The following is a 14727-nucleotide window of genomic DNA, read 5'->3' on the forward strand; positions in this document are numbered from 1 at the left end:
CTCCACCAAAAAATGGGGTGTGGGGGGCAAAAACTTCTAATGAACTTTTCACATAAGATATGCAAATAAACATTAAGCACATGAAAAGATGCTGACATTATTTGTGATTAGAAAAACAGAAAGGAAACTTGTAGGATGGCGTGATTAATTACATCGTCTATTTAAGTAATAAGACAACACTCTGATAAATATATAATCTTGGATTAGCTCATCATTAAATGAAATCAACCTGACAACATTGAGGTCGCTTTACTTTAAAATATGTTTGAAACTTATAATTGATCTTCTGTCAATTTAATAACAAAGCCCTGGAACCTGGCACCTATATTATAATTTTATCACCTTTCTGCATTTTCCTGGAATGAGGTTTAGCAAAACAGATTCCCTAGGTATTCCTTGACTTTTTTTATGATCAGAAGACCAGGATGTTAAGTTTAGATTGTTCATTGTAATATTTTAGTTCTGCTTCCATTGAATTCTTCAAACTAAAGAAGAATTTATTGAATTGCTGTAAAACATTGCTATTGTCTAAATTAAAAGATTTTGTTCCAAAAAAAAAAAAAAAAGAAAGGAAAAATACAATACATGTCACCACACATCCACTAGATGGCTACAATTTTAAAAGAGTGACAATTTCAAGTGTTGGCAAAAATACAAACTCTCATGCATGGCACACACTCTTTAGAAAACAGTTTAGCAATTCCCTGTAAAGTTAAATATATATTCACTAACAGTTACCCAAGAGAAATGAAAACATACGCTCACAAAATAGTGGTACAAAAGTTCATGGCAGCTTTTTTATAATATCCAAAACTGGAAATAATCTAAATGCCAATCTACAGGTGAATGGATTGTGGTGTGTCCTTTCAGTGGAATACTACTCAGTAATAGCCATAAATGGATGAATAAAAGAAAGTGAATCAGTTGTTGCCCAGCCCAGGGGCAGGGATGTCTACAGAGGGACTCATAGAAATGTTGGAGTGATGAAAGTCTGTGTTGTGTTATCTTGATTATGGTGGTGCTAACACTGGTGTGAAAATTGCCAGAACTCATCAAACTCTAAACTTGAAATGGGCACAAAGTAAATTTTTTAAAGGATTGCACTCACTGTCCCATAGAGAAGGAGTGGCGCTAATGCACCAGTGTGCATAGACACGTAATTACATTTTACATTTTTTTCCTACCATTTGCAAGTTCTTGTGTTTACCAGTTTGCGCACCAAAATGTCAAGTGGGGAGAATCCCAAACCTTCCTCTCTGCTCCGTTCTGCCCAAAGGGATACTCGTTCAAGAACCAATCCTTTCAGAATGGAGTGGGGTTGTGGATAAGATAATGCAAAGGCTGGATGTTGCACCCACCCCAAATGCCTGGAGACCAACATGAGTTTCTTGAAAGCTTCAGAATGTTTATCTGTGGAGGCATCAGGGAAGGTGAACCCGGTTAGAAGGAAACACAGATGGACTTGTCCTTCAGCATCTGTCTTTGTTTTGTTTCACAGTTTGTGTCTATTCAGCTTGGGTAGGGGGTGGAGTTATGGATGGATGTTTGTGGATCTAAAGCACTCCTCCAAGCTGCACCTTGGGGCTGCCCCACTTAGGTGCTCCTAGATTTTTGAGTGTTGATCCTGGCCCCAGTGTACCTTCTAGTCACTCAGAAAAACTCTGGGTCTGGGTCCCGTGCAGAGGTGAGGACCATCTAGCCAGGCCAACCACCTGAATGGTTGCTTTCTCAAAGACGGCAAAGAAACTTTGCGTGACAAGAAGAAATAGTATGTTTTGTTGGCTACTGCCTGAGAAAAGGCCCTTTCCAAAGGGAGAAGAAGGAAGGAAAAGCCTCTTGAGTCCCAGCAGCATCTCTGGGGAACTGCTTACCCTCCCTGCGTGTGCCAGAAATAGTGCTGGGACTGAGTGTCCCTGCATCCTGGCAACAGGCCCTGTTGGGGGGACCCAGGGGAAGGGGCAGGGGGAATCCCAGAAGCAGTGAGGAAAACTAAGTTTTTCAGTTAATCCTCCCCACTAGTCTATCAGTGGGGAATGATGATTGGTCTAAGAATATCACACTAGGAGTTGCCAAATAAGTTAATTTACCTGTTTCTCATACAATATACCTTTTAAGATAAACTTTTACTCCATTACAGAGTGTAAATAACAGGCCTCCTGCAGGCAAAATAGAAAAAAGACCCTGCAGAGTCAAGTTCTTTTACTTTTTTTCTTTTTGAGACCTTCTCTTCTGGAACCAGCATCATCCATATTATTAATCGCTTGTGGGTCTTTATACTGCATCCCATTACTCCCTTGGAATTAAAGTGCACATATAAAGTATGAAAAATGTACTTTTTTAAACAGTAAAAAAGTAATTTTCTAGAATAATACCCAAAATAAAGTGCCATGGAGCCATTAGTAGTAAATTGAATTTTTTGGTATGTAATTTGTACAAAAACTGACAAGTGTGAGTCCCCCTCCCCCATCATTAGTCATTGGGTTTAGCAGACACAGAGCAGTAATCTGCAAGGGAAGGCATTTTGATGTCAACTTCAATTGCACACTTCATTTATTTGGACAGGGCACAGGCGGCAGCTTCTGTCACGCGGCATCACCGCACTATTAGTGAATTTCGCCCCAGGGCAGCTGGGACGCTGTGTTGGGGCAGATGTTCTTTTCAGCCTATTCAGTGACCATTCTTGGGGGTTGTTTACCGTTGCCATGGTGACCTTCATTTCCATAGCAGCAGCGCTGCTGTTTCTCAGAGGAAAATGAATTTAGTTATAAAGGGATAATATTTTTCTCTGTCTCTATATAACCTGCCATCTGTCAACTGGTGGATCAGTAAGGATTCAGAAACCTATTAAGAATTATAGCATGAAGCGATGAATGGTTTGTTTGGTATTTTTTTTCCGACCATAATAGATGTGGAAGCAAATATTGTGCCCCCCAACATCGGAACTTTAATTTTTCTTTATATTTTAAGAGCCTTCTTTAAAAAGTACCTTCATCACTGCCACCACCGCTGTTGCAAATATCTAACCTCATAAAACACAATTTACATTCTGCTGACAAATGAAAATGACCAAATGCCTTGTTGGTATCTCACTAGATGCAGGTGTATTTCATGCTTTCTCTTTTTGACACCACACGCTTTCCCCAGTTCATTAAAGATTCCAGCGGCTAGAAGTTCTTATTGTCACTCACTTTCCTGCTCTTCACCCCAAGGTAAAAGCTGTAGGGGTGCAGAGATCAGCAAGTTATCAGGAACGTACAGTGCAAATTATGAAATTAGCAAAACGAGAAGAGACCATGCTTGTCTGGTGAAAAACTCACTAACATGCCCCTCACATCTTATTCTAGAATGCCTTTTCTTCCTCTCAAATCCACATGGGAAGAAAGTCACCTTTGGGATGGCTCATCTAGTTCCTGGATTTTTTTTTTTTCTCTGTTGCATTCATAAACTGTAACTTACAGGGGGAAAAACCACACACACACACCAGCCCCGTTGTAAATAATGTTATTTATTGGTTGATTTTTCCAGATCCTGACATTGATGCTGCCAGTGCCATGATGCTTTTGAATACTCCCCCTGAGATACAAGCAGGTTGTGAGTAGATATTTCTATAGCCTACAGCACCATAGTTTGTGAACTTAACCTTCTCATTTATATACCAGGTCACAGGAAGAACTAATGCTAAAAGTAGAACTTCCCTTACAGAACCACTTTAAAAACTACCCAAGTGCATGGTTACGTGCATATGTATATAACACACGTTCATGCACATGTATGAATGAATGCATAGGTGTGTTTCTAAGATGAGAACATTCTATTATAATTTCAGGGCTTAAGACTTGGGGGAAGGAAAGCAGACCCTATAATGAGTCCCAGTGGAGAGACCTCCTTTTCTCCTGCAGAATTATTCCTGCGAGTTCATAGTTGCTGTTAGAAGAGGCTACGTGGGGCCAGCTTTACTGTCATGGAGCTGAGCAGTATCCATTTTTAGAAATTTTTTTCCCTTCTGGGACCTCATTAATACCAGGCTGCCATTTTGGAGAGGAACGTCCGGTATGGCAGGCCTGACAGAGCCTGCCAAATCCTTGAAAGGAGACCATGGGAACCCTGTGTCTTTTCCACCCAGGCTCCCATGCTACCTACCAAAGATAGAGGGAGGCTGATGTAGCTAAGCAGGGCTCCCAGCCTCACCCTCTTGGCCAGTGAGCAAAATCAAGTTTGAGACAGCTCTTTTCTTTACTTGGACTTCTTCTATCCTCTACCCGATGTTTTTCTTTAACTCTGGAGCTAGTCTACTATAGTTTTAGAAGGGTCTTCTTCACACAGTGAAAAATGACCTTAAACAAAGATATTTGTCCCTTCCTCCTCCTGACTGAGACCAGTGCGTGTGCCTGTATCCCACACCCAGCCAGAACCCAGTGGAGCAGACAGACAGCATGCTGGTCCACCAGGGTCTTCTCAGCTTGTTGTCAGGACATTGATGAAACACATGGTCTGGGGATGATGACACGAAGTGGCACCCAGCACCATGCTACCGCCACTAGGGGCTGGACCTTCAGCTGGTTTGGGGCGTGGCCTCCTGAGCGATGGGGATTCCTCACCTTTGGAGACAACAGTATATTCCACAGGAGAGCATCCAGGCTCACATCCACAACAGGTGTCTTTTGTCAATAATGAACTGATGTGAAGTTCCACGCTATCCTTCACCTCCCCAACCTCTGCTTGTCCCGGCTTCCTGACAGCTTTAGGAAGTTTGACACCATCCTTTCTTATTTGTTCCTTTTTTAAAAGACCCAAGAGATGCAGCTGAACATTCTCAAGATTTATTTCTTTGCCTGGAGCTGCCATTACCTGCTCCTAACAGTTCAGAATCCTCATTCTCTCTTTGATATACTCAGGTCGCCAGCGATTGAAATGTTAGGCTGCCCACACCTCTGGCAGGCAAACACCACTGCTAAGCAGATGGGTAACTGGTACAGTCCTGTAACTAGCCGTTAACCTGGATTGTGGTTTTTAAATGACGTTTTAAGTTTCAGAGAAATATATACATATTTTTTAAAAACCTCCATTCTTAGAGGGTATGACAGGAAAAGTACAGACCAGATTGTAATCAAGTTACAAGGGTTTCTAAAATTAAGTTGCGTAACTCATCATGGTGGAAACACTGATTTCATCAGAGCCGTCTAAGATTTGAGCACCTTCCTCTGCATACAGCCACTGTTACACCAGTGATGATTCTTTTTTTTTTTTAAAGTGCTTCTGATGAACTGGTTGCTGGGGTTAAGAGAGAAAATGGGAATTATGGAAAAGGCAAGGGAATTGATTGATCATTGACAGATCCTTAGCATCTTCCATAAAAGTCCATGATTGCTGGATTCTTGATTATAGGTAGAAAAGAAAAAGCATTGCTCCTGCATAGTTCCTGAGTTAGTTGTTTTTGCTGTTCTCATGACTAAATGAACTTCTCCCTTCTGCATCCCTATTAACAAACTGTAAATAATTACTTTTCCAGGGTATCCCTAGCACTTTTTACATTGAAATGCTGAATTTGAGTTATAAGAACTCAGTGTTCATGTTTTGAAGCTGTAGGAACACTTTTAGAAGGCCGTTACCATCAAATTCAGCCACAGCCGCCTTTTTTTTTTTGTAGAGACAGAGTCTCACTTTATGGCCCTCGGTAGAGTGCCGTGGCCTCACACAGCTCACAGCAACCTCCAACTCCTGGGCTGAAGCGATTCTCCTGCCTCAGCCTCCCAAGTAGGTGGGACTACAGGCGCCCGCCACAACGCCCAGCTATTTTTTGGTTGCAGTTCAGCCGGGGCCGGGTTTGAACCCGCCACCCTCGGTATATGGAGCCGGCGCCTTACCGACTGAGCCACAGGCGCCGCCCAGCCACAGCCTTCTTGAAGGCCCCAGGCCAAGAGGGAGCCCCAGGGGACTGCAGAGGTCACAGAAGGAGATAGTCATTGGCAGGAGCTGCAGAGAAGGGAATGTAAAGATTGGGCAGAGGGAAGGGACCCCAGGTTTGTATTCATCTTCCGGTCCCTAGCCCTTGGACAGTCCCCTGAAGGTCAAGTGCAAACATAGTCAATGGTCAGGTGGTGGAGTCCTTCAGGATTGGAGCATACTGTAGGGAGGGCATGAAGATGCATCAAGTGTCGCTCTGTGCACCTTAGGAGGAAGCCCGGTGGCCCATCCTCCTAAGAAACACAGCCAGAGGTATGTATCCACAGCTGCCTTCTGCTCATCTTCCTTGTTCTATTCTTCCCTCAGCCCACCCCGCACATGCCTTTATTTTCCCCTTATACTGCACAATGTTTCTTGTCTTGGGAGTTAAGACAGTACCTTGCCTTCTTAAGGGAGAAGCATGACAAACACAGTGATCAGGCCACCATCCCCTGCCCTGCCAGTGTTGCCCAAGGCCTAGAAGAAGAGTCAGATGCAATTCCTGGGCACAGATGCTTAAAGGCCATTGCAAGCTGCCTTCAGTGGTGGTGTGTAGGTGGCCTGCAAGTGGTGTTTGTGTGCAGTATGGTTATATTCAGGCCGCCTCCTGATTCAGGGGGTACTGCCGCTGCCCACGTGGGGAGCGTGGCTCCCGAGAGCACAGGCTTTCTGTCTGTGCATGGCCTGCCCAGGTTGGCCCTCGGGCTGCTGTGGGAGAGAGTGTCCTCCTACAGTGCTATTTATAGCCCCTGTTTCCACCTCCTGGGCCTCCCGGTGGTCCTGTTTGAGGGGGGGGGCCGCCACCCTAGTCTTTCTGCTGCTGTTCCCCATTCAGCAATTAGAGGCTGGCCTGAGCGGCTTTTCCTTTATCATCACCCCTCCACTTCAGGTCACCAGATGGCAGCCACTTAGATCTTTTCCTGTCCTCCTTCCCTTGCTCAGCATCTGCGAAGCTAGCTCAGGGCTGGCAGGCTGGCCACCGTCCAGGGTGTGAGGGTGAGAAGCCTGCACAGAGCAAACTGCTCAGCAGCTGCTGAGAACCGCAGTCACTGCAGCCTCTGATCTCCAGAGGGTCCTCATTGCTCCGGGTGAGTCCAGCACAGCCTGTCTCACGTGGCTGGAGTCTCCATGGGTCCCTCCACATCTCACTTCAGCCCGATGCTTCCCTTTCTGGGAGGCAGCAGTGTGTACTGATACCACAACATTTTGTGCCCCTGACAACTCCCTCAGTGCATGTGACGTTATCATGTTCAGACTTGGCCAGTTGGCAGCATGGTAAAAATTCTGCAAGGAGAACCATCATGTCCCACATATTTTCTGGGATGCTACTTCTAGAGCAGTCAGCGCAAAGCATGACAGCTTCCTTACTTCTTGAACTTTGGAATATGTTGCTAGTCAAATCCATCCATTCCCCTCCCCCCGCCAAGTGGCTGCATAGCCTAATTCCAGCCTCTGATATCTCCTGAAGCACCTGCTTTGCACTTCCCCTTTGACAGGCCCCTAGAGTCGTCCTTAACCCCAAAGGAGGAATTGTCATTCAGTCAGGAGAAGTAATGGTACAATGAGTAGCATTACTCACCTTCAAAGGCTTATATAACACTTGGTTGGAAGGTTCCCGGAGATGAACTCTAGATAATAAACAAAACATCAAAATGGAACAAGGGGGAGGTCAGGTGTGGGGAGGTATTTCTCCCCCTGCCTGGAGTTGGGGTTATATGTCAGATACTCCAGGCACCAGGAGTAGACATAGAAGAAAGGCCACCAGGAAGTAGCCTGTGTCCTCCTAGGCCAGTCCCTCCCGAGCATCCCTTCCAAATAAGCAGGTGGCAAGGCTGCCTTTGGGAAAGGGGAGGATGGTCGGAATCACCTGCTGCCCAGCTTATGGCCTCGGAGAGAGCTAGCCAGGGCTGCCCTCCAAAGGCAGCAGTAGGTGCTCAGAGATTAATTAGACGTTGTAGAAAATCAAGGAAGCTAATCCTGAGGGAGGCAGGAGAAGGGCTGGTGGGTAACACAGCAGGGAACAGAATTTGTCTCAGACCTGACACTTCTAATTTTGTTAAAATAAGAATTCCATGATCATACTTAGATCACGGCATCGGTGGTGAGTGGTGCAGCTTGATTTGGCTCTGTCTTTACAAGTGAGGGGTACTTTCTTGCTCATTAAGATCAGAAAGTTTTGAGTCATTAAAGATCAGGAACAGGTTGAGCAGCAAGCATTGGGAGCTCTGGTGCTCATGTCCTTGGCACCTTATTCCAGCCACCGGAGCGCCTCAGACGTGGGTCTTGTCTCCTAAGATCTAACTGGTCTAGCAAACAAGGTGATGCTGGAGGTCTGTGCCTTCTCTAGTGAGAGCCACAAATCAGAGCAAGAAGTTGATTGTAAATGTCTGGTTTCTTCGGCTGCCTGTCACTAGCTGGAGCCCGGGAGCCTTTGAATACACCGGCTGGGGGTGGATTGGCGGTAGGGGTGGTGGTCTCTAAGTGTCTCAGTATGCCTTCAGGGAAACAGAGAGCGAAGGAAGGGACTGAGGAGATGTGCTGAGAGAGAAAGTGCTGAAGAATGGGCTCACGTCCTGCTGGGCCCCATCTAGGAAGTCATGCGCTGCGGACCTCAGAACGCCTTTCTCAGACACAGACACTTTAGACTGGCCGTGACTCGTTTTTCAGAAGCCACTTGAGGATGGGGCCAGAAAGGAGAAAAGATGGGAGGTGCAGTTAAGTGTCACAGCTGGCTTCTGGCAGCCAGTGAGCAAATATGAACACATCCGCCATCTCCACATGGAGAGTATTGCCAATGATGAGGACTGAGAAATGCCAGGATTGGCAGAGGCAGCATTTAGTTGCAGCTCATTTGAGAACAGGCTGCAGGATTCAGAGGAAGAGCCGCGTTTCCGTGCCAGAAGTCTTATGAGGTGCAGGAAATAGCTCAGGGAAAGCCTGTTAATGCGGCGGGAGAGCTGTGTCCATGAGATTCTCTTTGAAGTGACTACAGTTCATTAATCAGGAAGATGTTTTCATGGTTAAATGCCCAGTCAGTGATAACCACACAAAGCTTAACAGGCTGGAGGAATTTCCCCATGTCCTGACCCCATTAAGCCCAGTACCTTATAGGTAATTAATAAGAAGATGCTGGGGAGGTGACAGGAGGGTGGAAGGAGTGTGGCAATGACCATGATGGTAGTGATGGGCATACATGACGGGGTAGACACTGAGCCGAGCACTACACATAGCGTATCTTATTTGATCTTCACAACAAATAAGAGGAGGCAGGTATATGCCTGCTATACCCTGAGGAAACAGGTGCAGGAAGGTGAAGGCACTAGGCCCAAGCAACAGAGACAACAATGGGGCAGGACTGAACTGAGGCCACATTGCTTAGAGCTCACACTCTGATCCACTGTGGAGTACTTCCTCCCTGGCGTCTCAGTGAGGCAAGGAGATCCAGCAAATGCAATCTTCAGGGCATACGTGGTGAGTACTGGCTTCCTCACCTCATTGCCCTTCTTGCTGGGCACACCCCTGTTGGTGTTGGGGCAGAGGACTCTGCCACGGGACTCTGTTCTCAGGGCTACTTCTTCAATGAGCAGATGACAGGGCTAGAAAGAACACCTGCTGTCTGTCTCCCATTCACTCTCTCCCTGCTCTAGAGCACCCAAGTCTTTGTCCAATTTTAGGCATTTTGGATGTTTTCCCCACAGGGAACGCTGGTGTGACAGGTACAAGGAAACAGAAGCACCACAGAGTGCCTGTGTCACAGAAAAGTGGCTGAGTCCTTTGTCCTTGTCTGGCTTCCGTTAGTGCATGTTTCAGGTCACCTGAAGCAGAGGCAGCACAGGCCGCCTCAGGATTCTTCTTTAGGAAGCATGTTGATGACAATGATACTGATGAGTCACCTGCATTTTCTAAACACTGGTGCCTTGACTAACTCAGGGCTCCAAGCATCCGTCTGTAAACTCCAGAGTTCTGCTGGTCTTTTGCGTATGTCTGGTTTTGAGAATTATTGGTATTTTTCCTCTTGGGTTTTCTTGTAGAAGTTTTATAATCTTAGCTCTTACATTTAAATCTATGATCCATTTCTAATTAGGAGATAAGGATCAAAGTTCATTATTTTTCCAAACAGATCTCAGTTGCTCTAATGCTCTCCTTTCTCTCCATCTCATTGTCTTGGTACCTTTGTCAAAAGCAGTTGACCACACATGGGCCGGTCTGTTTTGTGCCATCGTTCTGTGCGTCTATAGGCCAACACCACACTGCCTTGGTTCTTGTAACTTTAAGGAAGTCTGGAAATCAGACAATATAAGTTAGGTAATAGAAAGTTTAAACACTCTTCCTTATAGAGAACTCATCAACTGAGCAAGATATGCTGATTAGCTATACACCACACTGTAACAGTTCCATGTTTTCAAGGTACCTGGTAAGTCTCCCTCCTTAGATAATCTGATCTGAAATCGGGCTGGTAATCAGGCGTGCCTCCTCTCAATCCACCTGCTCTTACAGCTAGTTCTGGGAAGAGACTGGGGAGATTTTGGAACCCTGGATTGTACCGGTAGCACTGATTTAGGCAAGCATTTGAATTTTATCTCCCATCCCACCTTTTGTAAGACCTAGCAACAAAGGCCTTATACAAATCCAGAAGAGAAATGGCAAAAATTAGTAGCCTGAAGTGCAGAAGGCCCAAGGAATCCATAGTCTATAAAATTATCCCATATTCAAGAGTAAACATTCATCGTCCATGAAGGACTTTTGATTAAAGGTTTGAAAACATGTTCTTAGAGACCTGAAGAGTAAATTAAAAGTATATATAGGCGATGTGTATTGTAAGAGATATTTATTCTAATATTGGCTTTAAAAACGATATCCAGTGTGGTTTTCATTTCTGAATGAATAATTTTCTAGAGCTTTTTCAGTGGTCTTAATTTGGAAAAGCACCATTTATCCACCCTACCTTTGTATGAGACTGTGCCAAGGGCTATGTGAGTAGAGCCAGGGCTTGGGGGAGTCTTAGAGCCCAAGCAGCACAAGCGGTCTTGGAGAATCGTAGAAGGAGGCGGAGATTCAGGGCTTGCAGAAAGTCACACAAGAAGAACTAATATTAAAACCTGCCGTTGTCACTTTCTGACGCTCACCTGGCCCCATAGGCACATACAGGGGTGTTGGCAGGTGCAGCAAGAGGCAGAGTATTAGTTTGAACCAATTGAAATTGCTGTTCACGAGGTCAAAAAAAGGTGGAATATCAGAGATTCCCTGCGGTGCTCCGGTTATGTAAATGCTCAGGCAATCAGATTGGTGTCAGGCTACTCAGAGTTTGCATGCAAACAGATAGCATCTGGTGGTCTCTGGCAAGTTGGTGGCTCCAGGAACCAGTGTGTTTGGGAGAAGGAAGGCCAATGAGAGACCTCTTGGGATTTGCATGGGGGAAGCTTTAGGGAAGGAAGAAGTCTGACCCTCTGAAGTGGGCTCTGCGAGTCTAGGTGGCAACCCTTCCCTCCCAGTGACCCTGAGGGGCCCCTTTCCTTGGGTAATGAATGGCGTCGTGGGGATGAACTGTGTCGTGAGTGCTGAGGTGCCAAGTAGCTTATAAAATCAACTCTCTCTGATTTTTTTCACCATATTTTCTCCTTGTTGGATTGAGAACAGATAGAAAGATACAGAGAAGCTTGAGGAAGTGCTTTGTTTGGTCACCTGCTGAATGGCCTATGGAGTCAGGGCCTTTGAGACATCATTAGGGCCTGACCAAAGGGAAAAAGTTATTTTTAATAAATGCAAGAGCATAATATATGAAGCATACTTCTCAAAACGTAATCTTTTTTTTTTTTTTTTTAACCTAAGCATCAATAATTTGGTCCTAAGCTATTGGTTGGACTTTGCTGACTAAATTACTCTTCTATCCATCTCACTCTTTTGTTATTCTTTTCTGTCATTCTCTTCCCCAGAGAGAGAGTTGTGTGTGTGAGAGAGAAAGACAGAGAGAGAACATGCTTTTCTCTTTTTCTCTGCTCTGTGTGTTTCTCCCCTTCTCCCTCTCTCCCTCCCTCTCTCTCTCTCTCTCTCTTTCTCTCTGCTGTATCCAGAATTTCTGACTTGGAACAGACATCTATACAGTACAATTCATGGACGGTGTCTTTTTGCTTTTTCAGTTCCTCCAGGAGTGATACAGAACGGGGCACGAGTTCTGAGCCGAGGCCTATTTCCTGGTGTCCGGCCGCTGCCCATCACGCCCATCGGGATGACGGCAGCTGTGAGGTAAGGGAGACACAGGAGGGTAGCATCTGTCCATGGGGCTCCTTTCCGGGATGGAGAGGAGCCACTTCAAGCCAGTTAGCGATCTGGTTGTTCAAAAATGCTAGCTGCTTCTACGGTCACCAAATTATCCTGATCTCTTTGCAGATGAGGAGATGGGGTCAAGTTAAAATAAGTTTTTATTCTCAGAAGACAAGGTAAGGCGGGTATTAGGAAGTGGCAGGCCAGTTGTTAATTAGATAACTAACAGGCCTAGCTGTAGACCAGCCCTGTCCTGTCCACGTCCTGTGACTCTGGGCTGGTACCTGACCTCTCTGGACCTCAGCTCCCTCATCCATGAAACTCCTGTGCCTCCTAGGAGGTGTTGCAGTGAAATCAAGTGCAAAATCACGTGCAGAGCATGCTCTGGTAAGTGGTCTATAAATAGCAGGTGGCATCATTCCCCTGCTTCCGAGAATCAGGCCAGTTGCCAAACCACATGAACTTGTCCTTAGGACATTTCTTTCCTCCATGCTCTTCCCGACTGTCAGCCCCAGATCCAGGTCCACTGCTAGCTTGGATCCCCACATGGACTATTGCTGGGCCCTCCCCCCATTTGCTGGCTGTTTCTCCACCCATGCTTGCTCCTACCCCATAGCCACTGCCAGGCCAGCTTCCTAGACCGTGCCCCTCCAGCCATCTGCCAAAGCACCTCCCACTGCATCACCCCAACATTCCTCTAATCTTCCTTTCTCCTTGAGCCATGTTTGCTCCCCAGCTCATACGTGCATACAAACGTACAGTCATACAATTTCCTGGGTGTGGATTTCCCTCAGCCTTCACGTGCAAGGCAGTACGTCCCTCCAGACCCATCACAAAGATGATTCCTTCCCAACACTTTTCTGAATGTGGCCTCTGAGCCAGCATCAGACACATTTCTCTTTGCTGTAAACGCGTGAACTCTTCAGCCCTCTGCTTTAGTTGCGGCCCTCGGATGCATTGCCCCGGATGGCAGCGGTTTCTCTGCGTGTCCCTGTCTATCCTCAGTGGTCTTCTTACTGAGGGTGGGGGCTGATGGCTTCATCAGCCATTGTACCGTGCCTGACATTTTGCTTTGGAAAGACCTGTCTGACTGAGCTGCGTCCCTTCCTGACATTACCCCCTTTCCTTTTTTTTTCATATATGGATCAAGTCTGCACCTGAAGGCTATTTTGCTGTCATAATGTTTCATGTCCCAAAGGAAACCAACCCAAAAGTTTGTTTAGGGGCCTGAGGGAGCTACAAAGTCAGCCTTCCCGTGTAAACAGCCACGTGGCGCTTCTCGTGACCTTGTGTCTTTTAACTCTTCCAGCAAACCAGCCTACTTTTCTAGGATAGAGGTCACTTGATCTTCATGGCTAGCTTTGGTGTTGTATAGGACCTGAGCTGGGGGTGGGTGGGGAATTTTAGGAATTAGAATAAGTATAGAGATTATAAAAGCACGTATCATTTCCACTAACCGATAAGGGAATACTTTCCAAAAATACATGGGGTCTTTTTCTTGTACTTCTCTACTACCTGTCCTGGTTACCCTTAGATCAATTCTTCTTGAGTTCTTAAGTGGCAAGCCTCGTCCACAAAGCCGAAATACCAGTCCCCTTGCCTCACATTATGAAAGAGACAAATCCTTTATTTCATTCTTTCTTAAAAGAATCACCTCCTAGTTGAAGAACAAACGGTCACCTCCTAGTTGACCGCTTTGGTTGGAAAGACTTTGAGACTGTAGACTGCTCTTGCTTGAGGCAGCAATGCATTTTCCTTAGACCTCCAGTTTATTGTCTGCATGTGGAGAGTAGTCCTTGCTGGGGGCCCAGCCATTCCGTGTAGCAGGGCACAGAAGAGCCAGGCGGACCACAGGTTGACCTTACACAGGAGCTGCCTCCTAATTTTAGTTGTTAATCTCATGGAATCTGTTATGCAAATTTCATGGATGATTACCCTCTAGACCAGTGTTTTTCAAGCTTTTTTATCTCCCAGCACTCTTGAACCTATAGTTAAACTTCTCCAGCACACTTAACTTATGTTGATCCAAAAAAAGAGTAGGCTGGGCGCAATGGCTCATGCCTTTAATCCTAGCACTCTGGGAGGCCAAGGCAGGTAGACAGCTTGAGCTCAGGAATTCAAAACCAGCCTGAGCAAGAGTGAAACCCCATCTCTACTAAAACCAGAAAAACTAGCTATGTGCTGTGGCAAGAGCTTGTGGTTCCAGCTACTCGGGAGCCTGAGGCAAGAGGATCACTTAAACCCAAGAGTTTGAGGTTGCTGTGAGCTGTGATGTCACAGCACTCTACCAAGTGTGACAAAGTGAGACTGTCTCAAAAAAAAAAAAAAAAAGAATATACTTACTGTGCTTTAAACTTCTTTCTAAAATAATTTAATGAATGGTCTGTTTGCAGCACACCTAAGATCTTCTCATGGCACACCAGTTGAAAATCACTGCTCTAGGGGCCTTATTTTAAATATTGATGATATTTTTCTGATTAAAAGATAACAAAGCACTACTACAAAACCATGAAGTCTTGTTTC

General features: G+C 45.7%; 1 protein-coding gene across 12 annotated transcripts in view; it reads left to right on the plus strand.

The window, feature by feature from the left end:
* The window catches only part of FOXN3 (forkhead box N3), a 391460-nt gene that overhangs the window by 353862 nt on the left and 22871 nt on the right, over positions 1-14727 (plus strand). For 7 of the 12 annotated variants that reach the window (XM_053603883.1, XM_053603879.1, XM_053603878.1 and 4 more), the window contains 2 exons: positions 3526-3591; positions 12081-12186. In XM_053603883.1, the coding sequence (XP_053459858.1) occupies positions 3526-3591; positions 12081-12186 (172 nt within the window). The remainder of the gene's footprint in view (positions 1-3525; positions 3592-12080; positions 12187-14727) is intronic. The other 5 variants (XM_053603886.1, XM_053603890.1, XM_053603889.1 and 2 more) reach the window with 2 other exon arrangements.

This window comes from Nycticebus coucang, chromosome 9, assembly GCF_027406575.1.
Source record: "Nycticebus coucang isolate mNycCou1 chromosome 9, mNycCou1.pri, whole genome shotgun sequence".
NCBI classification, from domain to species: domain Eukaryota; kingdom Metazoa; phylum Chordata; class Mammalia; order Primates; family Lorisidae; genus Nycticebus; species Nycticebus coucang.